Source organism: Chaetodon auriga, chromosome 15, assembly GCF_051107435.1.
Source record: "Chaetodon auriga isolate fChaAug3 chromosome 15, fChaAug3.hap1, whole genome shotgun sequence".
Classification (NCBI taxonomy): domain Eukaryota; kingdom Metazoa; phylum Chordata; class Actinopteri; order Chaetodontiformes; family Chaetodontidae; genus Chaetodon; species Chaetodon auriga.
In genome coordinates this window covers 15216752-15235866 of record NC_135088.1, presented here as the reverse complement: position 1 = coordinate 15235866, position 19115 = coordinate 15216752, and the positions used below count along the sequence as shown (strand labels likewise).

The window sequence follows — 19115 nt, the reverse complement described above, 5'->3', positions numbered from 1 at the left end:
TGCTGATTGTTTAGATCTTCTGTGCTGCCGGGGTGAAGATGTGTGTGAAGCATCCACGTTTTACAATCTTTAGCCTTTTTGCAGCAACATCCATATTTGAAGCGTTGTAGTCCAGCACAGGCTCACTGGTTCTGCTGATATTGAGCTTCAGGTGATTGTTGTCGCACCATGTGACGAAGTTCTCTATCAGTCCTCTGTACTCCTCTGGAAGAATAGTCCCTAAGAGAAGACAGCATGTTTCTCACTGGAAATTATTCACTGGAATCATACAATAAATATAGTGATAACTTCCATTTGGCCAGAAAATACACTTCATACCTTTTATTGAATTCCTTCAGTGTCTTAACTGTGCTGTTCATTACACAGTAGATAAATTCTGTTCCAGTGTCTTTCCCTCAAATTACGTGAAAATATTTGTCAGTAGTGGATCAGACAAGCATTTGACAATTATCTCTTTGTGTTAAACTGAAATAAGTTCTGCAGTAAGTAGATCCAACAAACACACCAGAGATATCCCCAAGTAGGAAAAATCAAGTCATGGCTGCAGAGTACATTTACATGCCCTGTGGTAACATGGTTGCTCTGTTTACTTAATGTTTGAGAAAACAGGTTACTGCAGAGCAGCAATAACCAGGTTAAGTGCATATAAATACGCTTAATGAGAACAGCACCGAGTGGAAAGAATGCTGCTTGGTACACAAAGGCACATTTTGAAACAAGTGTTTTGGATTTTTGCTGCACACCCTTGATTAAAGGCCATTAAAATGTATTTTGTTAGTAATCATGCTGTGCTCACATTTTTTCAGAGACATTAAATGAGAGGAAGGTAGCAGCTGGTAGTAAAGTATTTTCTCAGACTGTTAACCTAATGTTCATTCTGTTAACTGGTTAATCTCAGCTACTAGCTCCCCTGTCAACCAAACCATTTCTGTAAAGACATTGCGGAGTGGGAACTTCAGTGGCTTTAGTTAAAAAATCTTCATAAAAGAAGATTCCTACGGACGTCACACACACAAATCCTGCTCAGGAAATGCTGTACATGTGAAAGGGGCTAAAGGATGACCCCGTCCCACTTGAATCCCTCTCATAATTGGTGGATCAGGATTCTGGGCAATGACGACTGTTCCAGGCCTCCCCACTCTCCTGTTCGCCTTCACTAGTTTATCATCCTCTGACCTCTCTGTTCCTCCCAGGTCCAAAAAATTCATTGACTTTATAGAGGGCTGTCTCGTGAAGACATATCCCAGCCGACCATCCACAGAGCAGCTGCTCAAGCATTCTTTCATCAGGGACCAGCCCACCGAGCGTCAGGTCCGAATCCAGCTGAAAGACCATATTGACCGCACGCGCAAGAAAAGGGGAGAGAAAGGTAAGCAAATAAGATGGAAAGAGCCGAAAGGGGTGTGAACCAGCCTACACTGTCTGTTCACAAACAGTCACCAGCAGTATACTGTGGCTTAGTATGACACAATGTTATTTCATCTAATGTTTGACTTCTCGTTACTCTGATTTTGCCTATAGAAGAGACAGAGTATGAGTACAGCGGCAGTGATGAAGAGGATGAAAACCGCGGAGATGATAGAGAGTCAAGGTAATTGCGATGTGTCATCTCTGTCCAAGTTGGATGAATCTTTGACTTGGGTTCACTGTGTGAGTGATTGTCTCCAAAATCATCTCCCTCACCATCAGTTCGATCCTCAATGTGCCCGGTGAGTCCACCCTGAGGCGGGACTTCCAGCGTCTGCAGCAGGAGAACAAGGAGCGCTCGGAGGCTCACAAGAGGCAGCAGGCCCAACTGGCTGCTCAGCGCAGGGACCCTGAAGAACACAAGAGGCAACTGTTGCATGACCGACAGAAGCGCATCGAAGAGCAGAAGGAACAGCGTCGCCGACTTGAAGAGGTAATAATCGAGCAGGGAAATGGTATTTTTTCATCGAATAGTTTGATATTATGACAAGTGCGAGAAGTAGATGAAGAATGACATGAGACTGGTATCAACATGTCACACTATTCCTTTTAAGGAAATTCAAGATATTTTTCCTGCTTTCATTATAATTTTCTTTCTGTCTAGTGGTTTTTGTGATGTTTTTCATACAACACTTAACACTAATATTCATAGCATTATTACAATACTGCACCCAATATTGAGTACATTTTAATTTCAAAGCCAAAGTGCACCAAGCAGCTAATATAATCGGCTGCTTGTCTGTGATGTGTCTGTTCTTGTCCTGTCCTTCAGTCTCTCAACTACTTGCTTTTGCCGTTTTGTTTGCCCCTTATCAAGTCTCCAGTCTTCAGCTCAGTATTTGGTTGGCCACTGTTTGCTTTGGTCATATGTGCACAGCATATTTGTCTTTTATATTTGTCTTTGTGGGCCCTACTAAATCTTTGTTATGTAATAGCCTGATTGTATATCTATGAACAATAAAGTACATTTTACATAATAAAATCAAACAACATTTAAGAGTAATAATGTCAAAATAGCTTAGATTTTGACATTTGTAAATGAGGCCTGTGCACTTCGTGTAAAACACATCAGTACACTTAACCTATCCAAGTCAAAGCCTCCATGACCGAAAGAACTAGTTGCAAGTCCTCAACAAAGACTCAGGTCACCTTCACCAGTCCCTTTTCAACATTTCGTTCACTAACATCCATAGTTAAATAAATAGATAAACAGTGGGGAATAGAGTGAGATTATTCAAAGTGAAAGAAAGTCCAGCTCCTAGCAACACAAGTGTTAGTTTTTAATTCTGCAAATTTCACCGAGAGTGAGATGTTTTGTGAGTAGGAAGTTTGTAAAATGCCTGGTAACTGTGAAAAGGTAGTTTCGCCCTTACGTAGTACGGAGATTAGTGAGTTGTATTAGTGGCTCAAGATTCAGATTTTCTCTGCACTAAAGCCACTAATCTGCCTGTTATGAGGCTGTGAGCCAGCCCTGGAGTCTGCATGTGTTTATTTGACTTCCACAATGCATAGAAACAATATGCATACTATTTCTTACAAGCTGTCTTTTTTAAGGCTTCCACTCTACAAGAATTGAAGTAGGACAGTGAACAAGCTCAACAGTTTAGCCAAGAAATGACATTCACAGATATCAAGTACATGTAGAGACATATGAAATATAATCAGCCTATCCTTTTTTATTTCATTTTGTCATCTTTTATTAGCTTCACTAACAGCCTTTCTATCCACAACAATCTTTACTCCACATGTTGGTTTGTACAGTGTCTGGATATAATGCTGTAAACAGTGTTTGGACACCACTGTTTGGAGTAATATATATTGTCAATGACATTAGTGATTAAGATGCTTGCACAGTACAAGTATTGTTAAATATTGTTGTAGTTGAAAGTCTTGATATATACTTGAAATTTTGCAAATATTTGACATAACCCTGAGTGTGTAGCAGCGTGTCATCTTCTTCCAGAAGGCAAATGTAGTTGCTTTGAAGTTCTGTCCCATATAGAGCTGACAAGAGAGTGTCATCATAGTGACAAATAGTTGGGGAAAAAGCCTTGTGGAAGGCTCTGCCTCACACTCTGTATCCATTAGCATCTACTAGCAATTAGTATTTGGCTGGTGGAGCCAGATGACTGTTGTCATTTTACGTGTCATCTTACCACATGCATCAAGCACATATTGCACAGTTTACCAACAAGCCACTTTGTGTTTATGGTCTAATTGTTAGGCTTGAGGTAACACTTTACAGCATGCTTTTAGACATTGTTTAAATAAAGGTTATGTGCACTGCTGAAGATTTTGAAAGACATACCCATCTAACTCAGCTCTTTGATGGGCTGAGAAAGTGCGGCTGTCAAATGTTTGAGGAGTTATGTGGGATTTGAATGAGGCACACATAATTACACTCTATATTGCTGTTGTTATTATAAGCATTGTGCGGCATTGGTAAGGTATTTAACTGTGGTAAGACTGAGCTCCCCTAATATACCTCTACCTCCTCCTCTATCTTCTCTGCCTCTTCTGTTCTACTGTAAAGTGCCAACAACAATTGAGTGAGCTCAAAAGAGCTCCGAGTGTTTTGTGTCACTACCAAGTGGGAGGTTCTCATTTTGCTATGAACACAAACCATGTCGTTTCAATGTCCCCTAAACAAGCAGATTAAACACTGGTCCATGCCGAAAATGAATAACTGTGATCAGTTTGAGTTTTAATCAAAGCCACACACTCGGAAGATGATTAGGATGCAATAGGTGCGTGTACTTGTGCGTGTTTGTGAGAATGACTCACAGCCGCTATTCTCTACCCTGCACTCCTGCTCCCTTTATTTCTTTTTTTTCCCAGCTCTTTGTACAAAAAACAGGGGAGGGTTTGCTCATAAGCAGGCTATCCATTATAAATTCCCCAGTGCAAACATAGCCTCTGTGCTCATTTCTCTTTTTCCTGTCACCCTTCTCTCCCAGCAACAGAGAAAGGAGCGAGAGATGGTGAGGCAGCAAGAAAAAGGTCCCCATCGGAGACTTGACGATATGAGACGGGAGGAAGATAGAAGGCTGGCTGAGAGGGAGCAGGTAACCAACCACAGGAGACATGGGGCTGTAATCAGCCAATCAGTGTGAAGTGTGGGTGTGTCCACCGGCAACACTGTGCAAGTTGCTCTGGTGGTGAAATTCCACGAGTAGGTTGCCATAGCAGCAAGGGTCTAAATTAGTGTATTTATTCAGAGATGAGTTTTCTGTGGGTGAGCTCTCTGTGTCTCTTATGCTCTGTTTCCAGTCTACCCTCAGGAACACAAGAGTCTGGCATCATAGCACCATCACCTTGTTGTGCCAGATACTGATTTTATATTAGTATGGTACCATGCAATGATCACAGTGTACTGCTAAATATTTTAATTATTCTTAAGGTAGTAATTTAGCACAATCTGTATGTGGTGGTGGACAGTGATGTGTTGTTTGAATGGTTAACTTTGATTCGTCTCTTCCAGTGTCTGATCAAGAACAGTGCATGTTTTGTTGCATAAATTCAGTGTTAGAGTTGTTGATTTTTATCAGGGCAACACATAGTTTTGCTTTTGTGTTTTCTGTTTTACTGAAATTACATTACATAACTGTTATCTGCCCCTGTCATGTACCCCGTCCTCTTACACTTTCATTTTCCTCTTCCCTCCTTAATGCCCATCATTCCTCCCTTCTTACCTTTCCCCAGGAGTTTATCAGACACAAGTTAGAAGAGGAGCAACGCCAGTTAGAAATCCTTCAGCAGCAGTTGCTTCAGGAGCAAGCACTGCTTATGGTAACCAGTCCTCAATACTAGTCTTCTGTCATTGCTTGTTTTGACTGCAGATGTTTCACTGTCCTGTCAGTAATACTGCATCAGTAAAGGAAAATACTGCCTGTCCCCATAACAGTGTGGCTTGTTTCTGTTTTCGTCAGAAAAACAGACACTGCAGTGTTACATGTCTGCTTTGGGGTGGATGCTTTTAGGTGGAGGAAAAAACAGCTGAGATGAACAATCAGATTCTAACAGCTCTACTTGTATTTGTAACAAAGTAAAACAGATCCAGGTTGTGGATATACAGCTCCTTGATGTAGATATGCTCTACATTTTGCAGAATGTGGGTGCATCTCCCACAATATTGTATGCCTTGTAAAGGCATGCGCTGACCTAGATTTTGGGGGCAGTTTTGGGCAGACTACAGTATATTAGTGCAAATGTATCTTGCTTACACTGATGGGAAGACATCAGGGAACCTCAGACATCTTTGTTTGGGCTAACTCCTGTGAAGAACAGGAGTTTCTGTCAATTTGGATTGGGCCATAACATTAGCTCTTTGTTCCTGTTTTTTGGAGGGAGAAAGAGCCCAATCCTTACTCCTGCATGCATAAGGCTATTCAGACTTTAGTTTTTCATATATCTGCTCATACACGTAATCCCTGTGTATGTGCATATCTTCGTAGGGACCGGAGCACAGTCACAGGGCAGTGTCTGTGGAGCAGTTTTAGGGGGTCACTGTCAGTAACAATGAACAGAGATGATGTGTGCAGCAAACTCTTAGGAACAGTGATGTCAGGCTATTCTAGTGAAGTAGCCACAGTTGGTATTACAGGATCATTTGGCGTACACAGGCCACTGAAAACATTTTTCTATGCACACTCATTGCAAAAGGAGCAATTTTAAAACAACCAATGTCTATGAATACTTTTTTTTGACTCCCACAAGCACCCCAAGATAATTGAGATTTAATGCAATTTTGTCATGTGTCCAACTGTAATGCACCTGTGTGTAATGAACTCCATTCGTCCCCCGTTATTTTAACCAAATACGTTAATGCAAGCTTAACTGTTTCTGCTGCTGTTTCACAGTAAAAGTCTTCCCTGTAGTGCCCTCCATTAGATGTAACCAAGATGGTAGCAGTCAGCTAAACTAAACCACCACTAAAAATCTGATAACATCGAACAAAAGGCTTGAATAAAAAGGGACTGCTGGACAGCTTTGTAATTAGTTGTGAATAGAAGTCTACACACCATATGGTCATGAAGTATGAACAGGAACAAAAAAAAAAAGGGAACTGGGATATTCCTTGAGATATCCTCCGTATTATCCCTCTGGAGGGAATGTGGGAATGCTATGGTCTCATATTTTACCTGAAAATATTTGTAATCTCTGGCCTGGCCTCAGACAAAACAAGACTCAAAACTGTTTTGCATGTGTCGAGGATTCCTCCTTTTGAAAAAACCAAAACACCTTTTCCCTAAAATTGAATACATCCATATTGTACAGTAGCTGCATATCTGTGTCAGGGTCATGGTGGCAGCAAGGCAGGAAGGCTTTATCTCCTTTTACAGGGGAGCTTACTCAAGGTCCCTCTGAGCAATGTACTGTACTGTAATCCCTCCATTGTGTCCTCAGTCTACTCTGAAGTTCCCTCCCACACAGAGAAGCACCTGGGTGAGGCATCCTCACAGTGGTTTATTTTCGAGAAACCATATTTTGCTCATTTGTATCCACAGTCTCACACGTTCGCTCTCCACCCAGACCATGTGGGCCATATGTGAGCATCATAGTGAAGATTGCTAGTGCTTTGCTTTGTGTGCCATAGCGATTTGCAATATAAGCAGTTAAGAAGGACAATTTAACAGAAGTATGTAACTCTTTCAGAGTCTAATCTCTGCTCCAGTGAGAGGTAATCTGAATTTAAGTGTACATGAGTGACTCATGGATGAATCTCTTTTCATTTTCTGCAATTCCTTGTTTTCTAATTAACATAGTGGCCATCAAAGGGCTGGGAGACCTGTGCCTACGACTCACAATGAAAAAGCAATAAGTTAACTGACTCACTCTGATGCTGTGTTTAATAAACAGCACAAAAAAGGTGTAGTTACAGACGGGATCAATATTCTTTTGATGTGGGTTGGTAATTGACTGCTGCACTAAAAATAGGAGTACATGAGAGATGATAAAATCTTCCCAAAACATGTATTATCTCAGTGGATGAAATCAGTATTGTTCAGCTAAATATGCAAACCTTTGCCTGTAGTTTCAGTGAATGCAGACTTGCTGTTTTGCAGATGTGTTGGTTCAGTTATGACCTGCCTGATCTGTCTGTTGTCCAGTCTGAGGCAAGCATCGGTTTGAGTGCAGTGTGTTTCTTTGCTTAGGAGTATAAGCGGAAGCAGCTGGAGGAACAGCGTCAGTCAGAGCGGCTGCAGAGGCAGCTGCAGCAGGAGCATGCCTACCTGGTGTCTCTGCAGCAGCAGCAGCAAGAAAAGAAACCCCAGCTCTACCACTACAACAAAAACCTGGAGCCCAACAACAAACCTACTTGGGCCCGTGAGGTAACAGTGTTACCTACATTTGAAGGGTTGCACACCACAGTCAGCCTACAGACTAAACCCTCTTTCACTGTCATCCTTCTTTAAGGTGGAGGAGCGGAGTAAGCTAAACAGACAGGGCTCACCCAAGATCTGCACCACTGTCTCTGACACTGCCATCCAGTCACGCTCTGACTCAATCAGCCAATCAGGAGTGGTCCAGTCTGCTCAGACTCCACCAATGCAGAGGCCTGTTGAACCACAGGGGGGTCAAGGAAAGGTGGGTGTTTGCCAGTGTTTAAAAATGAGTTGATTTAAAAAAAAAAAAAGAACAGAAAAAACAACTGCTCATGTCTTTCTGCCCCTAATTCTTTATCTGCTTCACCCTTTATTGTATATGCTACTTTATTTATGGCTTCTTTCCTTCTTCTCCCTCCTTTCCCTCTCTGCCCCCTTGTAATCACTTAAAAAAAACCTTAAAAATCACCTTGGAATTACAAACACAACCTTGCATTCTTCTCCACCTCGGTCTGCTTCTCCAACTGTCTTGCACTTTCTTCCTTCCACTTGGCTGCTCCTTCCTCCTGGTGTACTGCTCCTGTCTTCTGCAGTTCCAGATGGCTCACTTGGTTCCACTGAAGCCTTATGCTGCCCCTGTCCCTCGCTCCCAGTCCCTCTGTGACCAGCCCACTAAGACCATGTCCGCCTTCCCCACCCAGGATCCTTCCCTTACCCCCACACCCCGCCCCATCCACTCTAGAGAGCTGGTGCGTCAAAACTCAGACCCCACTTCTGAAACCCCGGCCCCACAGGCACACCAAATCAGAGAGGATCGTGGCCCCTGGATCCGCCTGCCAGATGTGGAACTCCCACCCAAGGTGAGATCTAGTTGCTGGTTCATTCATTCATTCATTCATTGTGCAAACCCCAAGCATAACCCCACCTTGCATTTGTTTTTACCAAGACTCCCACAAGTGCCATTTTAGCTGAATGACACTTTGTAAACAGAGGTGGTTTATGGGAAAATATCTTGGATGCATTAAAGGCTGCTTGATCTACCCGACAACAGGCAAATCTTGGGTGGTATTAGGGAATAAAAAAAAAACATCTGTGGTCACTCGCTCACTACTGTTTTTGCAATCTACTCATAAATGTAAGACTATGATATTGCTTTCCTCAGATTCCCCAGAGGACAGCGTCTATTGCCACAGCTCTCAACACCAACCTGACCTCTGGCATCAGGCATCCAGTAAGAGCCAGGTACTGAAGACTGCCAAATGATTCGATCAGATATTTCTTTAAATTAGTGCCTCCTAAATGGTGCTAGATTTTGATGATGACTTGGGATAACTCCTTAATGTATCCTCATGGCAGCAATCCAGATCTCAGCCGCAATGATCGCTGGGAGAGAGGAGACAGTATGAACATCATATCCAATCTGCCCCAGACTGGCTCTCTAGAGAGGCATCGCATCCTCAGTGAGTCCCTGCCTCCCCAGTGCTATTTCTCTGCAGACTGCCTTTGCATCAAGTCTGATTTCAGAATTACAAGTACACCCTACAACATTGTTATTTGCAGGTTCCTCCAAAATGGATTCACCCATTCTCTCCCATGATAGTCGTCATAAGCCAGGGGAGTCTCGCACCTCCTCCCGCCCTGGGCGCCCTGCTGTAAGTGGCTCTTTCAAACAGACATTATATTGGCTGTCTTTCCAATATTCCCGACTTATAATACTGATTTTAACATTGCTGAAAGGCTGCATGCAACACGTAATATTGCTCAGATATAAGAAGTTATGAAATAACTTGCTGTATGTTCAGTTTGATCTCAAGCACACCTGTTCTTAAACTGACATATAATGTACTAACTGGGGGTTTTCTCTTCACTTTACCTTTCCTTTACACTTAATGCAGTGTACACTGTTTCCCCTCATGTTTCTCCTCTTCTCAAATCCCTGTTTGTTGACTTTACCTTAAAAATGCAGAGTTACAAGCGAGCTATAGGGGAGGTTAGTATCACTGTGTCTTTGTGTGTTGTACAGTGCTCAGTCTTCTTGCATGATCTTTCTCTGCATCCATTTACTGCAGTACAGAGACAATTGCATGCTGTATGGTTTTTTTTTTCCGGTGGGTAAATCATATTTTGTCTTTGAATGAAATACACGCTTTCTGTGAAGCCCTTTTTAATGTGTTTGCATATATTCTGTTACTATGTGGACATCATACACTCAACAGAGGCCTTGTAACCATGCTGCAAAATCATGCCTAACTATCATCAGGTGACAGGCTCTTAATTCTGAGAGTACTGGTAGTTTTGAGTCTGAACATTTGGACAGTTTCTCGGCCCATCCACCTCATCACCCCTTATGTTCAGCTGTGTTTGGAAATTCCTTAATATCAGTATTGCATATATGATCATTGTGTTATTTGCTTTTCTTTAATAGTTTAACTTATCTTTACAATTTTTTTTTTTAAGTGAAAAGTAAGTAAACGGTGGTGCATGTGTGTGTAGGACCATGGCCTCTTTGCCAAGGAGCGTGCTGAGGAGCAGCCGAGGCCCCCAGTCAAGGCCAATGATTACTCCTCCTCTTCAGAGAGCAGTGAAAGCAGTGAGGAGAGTGAGAGTGGTGAGGGAGCAGAGGAGGAAGAAAGCCCCACAGATCGGTAACACTAACACCTACAAATACTAACAGTTCAGGAAGCAAAGAATTGTTTTTTTGTCATTTTCATTCTAAATAAAATACTCAGTATTTCATGTAAAACTGTATTTTTTTGCTCTTCTCTTTTCCATTGTCAAGCTTAAGGTGCTACGTTATCCTTGACTTCTATTCCTATCGATTTCAGTCACAGGGATGCAGACACCGACTCAGTCAACACTATGGTGGTTCACGAAGATGAAGGCGAGGGGGGAGAGGCAGAGCAAGCTGGAGGCTATGGGGATCAGACCATGCTGGTGCAGAGGGTGAGTCATCTGTATATGTAATGATGCTTAAAATGCATTGTGACTTGATGGAGAAATCAAAGCAAAACATATCAAAGAATATTACTGTGTTGTTGTTTGGTGTTATAACTGACCAAATGGAGAAGACATGACGTTATGTGGAGCCATTTGTCATGCATCCATAATGAAGTTTGATAGCAGAAAAAATGATGACGTCTAAAATGTCAACGATAACCCAGGTTTTACTTTTACACACTCAAAGTAGATTCAACGCTTTCCATGAATATTCAACAAGCACTCAGGTAGAAATTAAGCAGACATACAATACACTGCCACTTATATAGCCACAGCTTCAGTGCTGCATATCCGTTGCCAATAAAAAAGTCGTGCTGCTGGATAGCTAACAGGAACTCAGCCCAAAGTTGACCATGAGAACGTTTGCAAGCCGATTGTACAGTCACTGATCCTCTGTAAATGTGTGTGTGTCAGTAATGCTGCACCTGAATATAGTTTTCATGTCTGCGTAAGGTTAGCAGAAATGTTTGAGATTTTTGGGGAGACGGCAATATGATTCAGTGACAGACAGCATACATCTTGCAAGTGGCTCATGATTAGTTGAATGTGGGAAGTGTCACCTTCACTGAAGTGCAATAGTTTTGTGTGTGTGTGGATTTGAATATGCAATAAGTGTCAAACATTTGTGCCAAGCTACAGTTACATTGCTAAAAAAAAAAAAAGATGTGTTGTTAATTTATTTGGCATGATGAGTAAAATGACAATCATACAGTAAATAAAAAAGGGGGATTTTGGTTGCATTTACACATACAGTAAATCTGCCCTCTGTTTTTAAGGCAAGTATTCAAACTTGTCTTTCTGAGAACACAGAAATTTAGCTGCATCATATTAGAACAGTGGCAGTCCTACATTTATGTCACACACCTGATAGGACAATTAACATCATCTTCAGGAGGCCATGTTTCATACCATTGTGCAAATGAGATTCCTCCCATTTACCACTGTGTGTGTAAAATATGTTTCTAACTGACTCAAACTAGAGGATTTAAATTTCTTCAGGAAATTCATCAGTCTTTCTTAAGGAACATCATGTATTTGCATATAAAGTTCATTTGATATACATTTTTGCAATATGATGAGTACGAGTAAAAACAGACATTTACAGTAAATGGTGATCTGCTTTCAGTTTTTAATCTGAATGTTTACAACCTGTAAATAGGTCTTTTCATAGAGCACCAGTCAGTATCAAAACTAGTATTTCAGATTGTCAGTATCATATGATAAGTGCTTTATTTTTTGTTTCCCCTTTATTCTTAATGTGGCAGTGAAACATTACAACTCTTGCATGTTCAGTTTTTTGTGTAAGTTATGAGGCTGGGGGGTATCCACTGACATGTGGTTGTGCATGGCAGCTGGAACCTGGACTAGTTAGGCAATATGGAGTCATTTAGACAATGTTAACTGAACACAACAGAATCCTGCTGCATGTAAATTAACAGTGTCACATCGGCGGCGTAAAAGACACGACAACTGGCTGCTTCTCCCAGTGTTAAGAACATGAACTTGACTTTTTAAAGCAAGTTTGATCACAGCTTTTACTTCACTTGTTGTGGTTACTGTGGTAACAGTACTGACCACTTTAAAAAGTCAAGTCCAGCGAGGTCATGTCCTGGCTATTGGTGCAGAAGATTAGCCTACATCCATGTCTGTCATTGACGTTATGTAATACATGGAGGTGTGTGCGTGTGCGCATGCATGCGTGTGTGTTTTTCTTTTACCTGAAAGACCCCAGAGAAGCGGAGCCATAATGGGTACACTAACTTGCCAGATGTGGTTCAACCCTCTCACTCCCCCACTGATTCAGCCACTCACTCCTCCCCTGGGAAGGACTCTGTTTATGATGTGAGTTTTACTGATGCTAAGTATATCAGTCCTAAATCCCTGGTTTATTTTTATGTGTTCCTTATTTGCCATCATTCCAGCCAAACAGCCCACCCATAACGCAGTTAATTTCATGACAGTCAGTTCAGCTTGTTAGTGAACTATCATCAAAAATACAGATCTTAGAACTGCTGTTTTAATACCACATGGGCACAGAAAATATTAGTTTTTTACATTTTGTCTGACAAACTGAAATCTCCACACAGTAAGTGTTGACTTAAACAACACTGTACAACTCATACACCCTCTCTGCTCCACCAGTATCAGTCCAGAGGTTTGGTTAAAGCATCTGGCAAGTCCTCCTTCACCACCTTTGTGGATCTGGGCATGTACCAGTCACCAGGAAGTACAGGGGATAACATGTCTGTCACTGGTGAGTCAGAAGCTTTTCAATCCTGCAGCAACATGAACTTCAAGTGAGCTGCAGCTGATTGCAAAAGTATTCAGTATTTTAGCCTTTCACTGTATTTCTTGTGCAATAAATACCTTGGGAAATTAAATAATGCAGTTTTTGCTTGAGACTCAGAGGATATTTTCTACTACACTACAACATAAATTCTATACAAATGTAACTTAGTAATAAACTGTATTTCCCTTTAAAAAGGATGAATGGGAGATTTGTGTCTGAATCCAAACCTTCCATTGCTGCCTCTGTCTAGGCTCCAGGTTTGAACAGCTGAAGATGGAGGTGAGGAAAGGATCCATGGTGAATGTCAATCCCACCAACACACGGCCCCCCAATGACACACCTGAGATCCGCAAGTACAAGAAGAGGTTCAACTCTGAGATCCTGTGTGCTGCTCTCTGGGGTGAGAACACATTCAATTCTTGAATGTAAATGCAAAAAAAATATATAAAAACAAAGCAAGATTAGATACCTATTTTAACACGTTTTATCTCTGGCTCAACATCCTGACATAGAAGTAATATGTCTGCTCCAGAAGGACTCTGGTTACAAATATGACCAAAACTGAAAACCTGTAACATTGAAATTAGATTTGAGGCCACTGGTGTACCAATTAGCCTCAGTATGACATGAATAACTCATCATGAGAGAACATAATGTCTGTGCTTTCATTATCAAAGCTATTTTTATCAAATCAATTCCTTCCAGCCCCAGCCTCAGAGACCACAGTCCCAAATGCTGTTTTTGCCCCAGTGATCACTTGTGGGGAAAAAGTTAAACTGAAAGTTATGCTTTTTTGTGCCCAACTGCATGCGTTGTTAAAAAGTGGGATGAACCCAAAAATATGACCTGTAAAGTCCCCTTTGCCCTTCTACAAATAGGTTTTAGGTAACAGTAGTCAGTGGGTGATGCCACACGCAGTTACATCACATACTCATTAAAGCTATCTTTTTTTGAATTTCTCAACCAAATAAAATGAACTGGCATCAAAGTTGCTGCAGGTTATGATATTTGTGCCTGTGTGTGTCCCCAGGTGTGAACCTGTTGGTGGGCACAGAGAACGGTTTGAAGCTGCTGGACCGTAGTGGTCAGGGCAAGGTTTACCCCCTCATCAACTCCCGCCGGTTCCAACAGATGGACGTCCTAGAGGGCCTCAACCTGCTCATCACCATATCAGGTCATTACTGCTGCTCATCGCCAGCCTGCTCTCACTACAGTTGGTTAAAGCAGTCTGTGCTTTTGGCATAATACTACTGTCTTTAATGGGATTCCAATTACTACATGCCAAATTGTGCTCAGGCCTGCAGAGTGATTATTTTGCACTGCATTTTGACTTTGCACTTCACATACCTCCTTTTTATCAGGGTGTCAAGCCAGCAGGAGTACTAAAACAAGGAAACATGAATATTAAATTTAAATGAATACAGATAGTTATTAGATAGTTAAATCTAACAAATTTCCATCTGGAATTAATGAGAGTTGTATTGTCTGAAAAGCTTGATAAGGTCAAAAGATGATTCAAAGCACCTTTTAAATAATTACTGAAATTAAGGTCCTTTGCAATTGATCCCCCATTGTGTCTATGAAGGCAAGAAAAACAAGGTGCGTGTCTACTACCTGGCCTGGCTGAGGAACAAGATCCTCCACAATGACCCCGAGGTGGAGAAGAAGCAGGGCTGGACCACTGTGGGTGAGATGGAGGGCTGTGTGCACTACAAAGTAGGTGAGTGACAGATGATGGCTGTTTATCACTGCTGTCTATTCTACTCCACACAAATTCTCATAAATGCATCTGGCCAAGTGAATTATTGATAACAAGTATCTAATGTCAGATGGCCTTGTGGTTGTTCTGTCTAGTGAAATATGAGAGGATTAAGTTCCTGGTGATTGCTTTGAAGAATGCGGTGGAAGTGTATGCTTGGGCGCCTAAACCCTATCACAAATTCATGGCCTTCAAGGTAAGTCTCCCCTTTCCTGTGAGCTGGATTAGTTATGCGAGATCAGTCAACTAGACGAGCGTTCAAGTTGATTATCTTCTCACACTCGCTTTCTGCTCCCGAAACTCCCCTACTCCTTTTTCACCAGTCTTTTGCAGACCTGCCACACAGGCCTGTTCTGGTCGATCTAACAGTGGAGGAAGGTCAAAGGTTGAAGGTCATCTACGGCTCTTGTGCCGGCTTCCATGCCATTGACGTGGACTCTGGAAACAACTATGACATTTATATCCCCGTACATGTAAGTAGCGCAGCTGTCAGACAGCAGTGTTTTGTCAGACGTGTGGCCTACAGGACCTCATCCCTGCTGTTTTCATGCCAACAGATCCAGAGTCACGTGACACCGCACGCGATTGTGTTCCTGCCCAGCTCAGACGGCATGGAGATGCTGCTGTGCTACGAGGACGAGGGTGTCTATGTCAACACCTATGGACGCATCATCAAGGACGTGGTCCTGCAGTGGGGAGAGATGCCCACATCTGTTGGTGCGGGTTGAATCCAAAGGAGATAATAGTGGATGCGTCATGCATATAAACTGTAATCAGCTTGCCAATTCTAATATTACACTTTGCTTTGCAGCTCATATCTGCTCCAATCAGATCATGGGATGGGGAGAAAAGGCCATTGAGATCCGTTCTGTGGAGACTGGCCATCTGGATGGTGTCTTCATGCACAAAAGAGCTCAGAGGCTGAAGTTCCTTTGTGAGAGAAATGACAAGGTGAGAGAGTGCAGACACTCAACGCGTGGGACAGCCATGCCACTAACAGCAACTGAATGTAAAGACGCTATTGACATTTCCTTTGTGCCCATGTTGTTTCGCAGGTGTTCTTTGCTTCAGTGCGCTCTGGAGGTAGCAGCCAGGTGTACTTCATGACCTTGAACAGAAACTGCATCATGAACTGGTGAAGGAACAGCTGCTCTGGTCAGGAAGTGCATCTGAAATTCTCACAAAACGCATGCACACAAATGTGAACAGCTCTCTATCTTTCTCTCCAGCTCGCTCTCACTCATACACTCATGCTTCAGAGAGACACACACACACACACACACACACACACACACACACACAAACACAAACTCTCATAGGCACACAAACACGATCTCTAAATTCATTCCAGCCTATACTCCTTAAGACACAGTTTCTACCGAGGCCCCCTGATAACATTCTCCCTTGAATCATCACGAAAAATCACTGATGAGAGTCAAATGTTGATACCATCTATTAATTTGTACTGTATATATTCTTGTCTTGATTTACTTTACTTAGTGGACCTGTGTTCAGTCGTGATTATTTAGTTCCTAATTGTGAAGTATGTGAAAAACATTCCTTGATGGTTCTACAGTTGGTTTTGAAGAAGGCATTATTTACCTATACTGTATGTTGAAATGAAGCTGTAAATACGTAGCACCTTACACTTAGATCTGATTCATTTGCAGGCCTCTAATATAACCTCCATTCAGTGTGTTGCCACCTGAACGCCACATGATAAAGTGGTGGAACCTCCATCTGCAGTGGCATGTGGACCCCCCCATTGTTTTGGGGCTCCCGTGATTTCAGGGAGGCTTAAAAGAAGGATTTAATACAAAACATAATACAATGGGACTCTGAAGTCAGGACAAAGTAGCTTGTTTAAATATTTTTAGTTCTCTGTAGTAGACAGTCTGCTTTGACTAACCTTTCCTGGCCTGAATGATGTTGCAGCTCTTAATCTCGGCAAGTAAGCCTTGAACGCTTCATAGGCGAAATAAATTTCAGTGAAAAAAGAAATAAATGATAAAAACCAATCAAAAGTCTCATCAATGTACAGTACACATAATCAGTACTGTGAAATCTCCTGCTTTGCCTTTATTTTCTATGGTTTAAGTGAAACCATCAGGCTTGTACCTAAATTTTTTGTTTTTCATAGATTTACGAAATACAAAAATTTGTTATTTATATGTAGTGATTCTGTATTGGTATTAGCCTACTGGTATCCTTAATTTTACTGTAACTATATTGCTGTTATATTGCAATATATGCTATTCTTGTGGAGTCTTTGTTTGAAGAGGGGACTTCATGTATGTGGCTGGTAGTGTTAGGGAGTAGGATGACAATATATGAGGACGTTGGAGAAACGTGGAAGGAGGGTGTCTCTGAGATCATAGTGATTAAGGGAGATCACTTTCGGGGGCCTTTCACCCTCCTGCCACAGTGATCTACTCTTACTGTATTATATTTCAGTTCTTCGACTATTTCGCTAGTGTGGATCTTTTTGTGAGAAGTGTTTGTCCAGGGGATTGCAGTAGAACAGCTCTTAGTGTTCATATTTGTCTTAGGCCAGTGGAAAGATTTAATGTGGGGGTGACTCTGCAATACCACGGAGGGCTCCATCTCACCAGGCACTTTGGAGAACACGGCTGGAACACACGAGACTTAATATATTTTATATCTATACATTCTGCCAAAGTTCACAGCATATTCTGCAACGAGGGTTTATTAATCAAGGCCAAAGGGGAGTGGAGCTTAAAAGACGACGATAGGGATTTGAGAGGAAACTCTCCCTTTTGATCACTAACCAATGTTCCTTTCAGTGTGCGCATCCAAAAACTCAGCTGACGTCTCACTAATATTAGACTATCATGCTTTATTAGCTCCCCTGTAGTTGTTCACTCTGTGTGTCTGTCAGCAGTAGAGAGGTTTTCCCCTTTTTTAGGGGAATTTGCTGTCTGCTTTTTTTTAGACTGCTGCACAAGGGAGATACTGTCTGCTCTCATACACCAGGCAATACGGTATAAGTATGAGGCAGCGTTTTCAGGAAGTAGCTCGGTGATTTTCTGCCAGCCATGGGTAGGTCAGCACATGATTCACTTGGTTACAACAACACTGTGCTGCCACAGCACTTTGTCATTAACAAGAGAAGACAAGATGCTTTTTCTTCACTCCTCCTTAGTTCAGCTGCTGATAAATAAGATAATCCTTTATTAATCCCACAGTAGGGGAATTTGCAGTATCACAGCAGCATAGGGGTCGTGTAAAAGTAAGAAAAGTAAAAAAAAAATGCAGGAGTTAATAAATAATAAGCAAAACAGACATCACACAGTGCACATAGGAAACACTGATATTGCCCAGTTTAGTGCGCACTGATAAGACCACCAGCGCTCACATGTTAATGTTAAGAGAGTGCATCAGTAAATCTTTTGTGAAACTGCTGCAAGTATGAAAAGCTGCTGGATGTGATGAAAGGAATCTTGGCTCGTGATCAGTGGGGCAGTCTGCTGAAAGTCGCCTTTAAGGGGGTAAGGAGCGAAGGAGGAATATGTTTTATACAGACAAAAAGAAATCTATAAAGAATGCAGTATATGTCAGGGCAGAGAGCGTTTCATCAAAGATTATATAAATAGATTGTTAATTCTATGGTGAGATTATAAAACAAACTGTAAATGGGCATGGAAAGCACTTTCACTTCAGTAAACATACATTTACAGATATATCTCGAGCAGATACTTTGGTGTGCATGTAAGCCATTGAAATAGAGTATATAGTACTGTATCGAAGTTGTTTTCCCCTTTAGCGAGTGTGTTTTTATTCTTAAATATCTGTTACGTGCCATGACCTGCTTTTCAAATGACACAGTTACAATCCACCAGGAGCTCTGGCACTCATGCTTTTTATGGTCAAACCATAATTTTTTATCAATCTGCCATGTTTACAGTTTAAGCAGTGCCTTGGAGTTGGGAAGGAGAGAGGTTTAAGGATGGGTTATGAGCCCCCCCCCCCCACCGTCTCTTACTTGAAATCTCATGAAGAAGAGGCACAGCTATATTTGCTCCCACATTATGATTTACATCGTGTGCCAGTTAAGTGCACTTAAGTCAAATCCAGAATATCCTGTAGATGGACTTGAAATGCTTTTTTGGCACCACATATATAAACTAAAACGATCAACGGACAATAATCCATTCAGAAAGTGGCAATAACGAAGAAGTTAATACATGTCCCATTAATCCAGCGTAACGTGTAAAGGATCTACTGACAGTGGGAGCCAGCATAGAGAAAAGCCATA

General features: G+C 41.8%; 1 protein-coding gene across 4 annotated transcripts in view; it reads left to right on the top strand.

The window, feature by feature from the left end:
• mink1 (misshapen-like kinase 1) overlaps positions 1-18085 on the top strand; it is a 29665-nt gene extending 11580 nt beyond the window's left edge. Inside the window, exons 9-32 of one of the 4 annotated variants that reach the window (XM_076750878.1) lie at positions 1194-1369; positions 1522-1591; positions 1690-1900; positions 4425-4532; positions 5170-5256; positions 7623-7799; positions 7885-8055; positions 8495-8653; positions 8956-9035; positions 9150-9253; positions 9354-9445; positions 9760-9783; positions 10287-10438; positions 10619-10736; positions 12516-12632; positions 12933-13044; positions 13331-13480; positions 14111-14254; positions 14666-14800; positions 14935-15035; positions 15163-15312; positions 15397-15556; positions 15651-15790; positions 15895-18085. In XM_076750878.1, coding sequence (XP_076606993.1) covers positions 1194-1369; positions 1522-1591; positions 1690-1900; positions 4425-4532; positions 5170-5256; positions 7623-7799; positions 7885-8055; positions 8495-8653; positions 8956-9035; positions 9150-9253; positions 9354-9445; positions 9760-9783; positions 10287-10438; positions 10619-10736; positions 12516-12632; positions 12933-13044; positions 13331-13480; positions 14111-14254; positions 14666-14800; positions 14935-15035; positions 15163-15312; positions 15397-15556; positions 15651-15790; positions 15895-15978 — 3022 coding nt within the window. In that variant the 3' untranslated portion in view covers positions 15979-18085. Of the gene's footprint in view, positions 1-1193; positions 1370-1521; positions 1592-1689; positions 1901-4424; positions 4533-5169; positions 5257-7622; positions 7800-7884; positions 8056-8386; positions 8654-8955; positions 9036-9149; positions 9254-9353; positions 9446-9759; positions 9784-10286; positions 10439-10618; positions 10737-12515; positions 12633-12932; positions 13045-13330; positions 13481-14110; positions 14255-14665; positions 14801-14934; positions 15036-15162; positions 15313-15396; positions 15557-15650; positions 15791-15894 lie in introns of all 4 variants that reach the window. The other 3 variants (XM_076750876.1, XM_076750879.1, XM_076750877.1) reach the window with 3 other exon arrangements.
• Positions 18086-19115: the final 1030 nt, after the last annotated feature.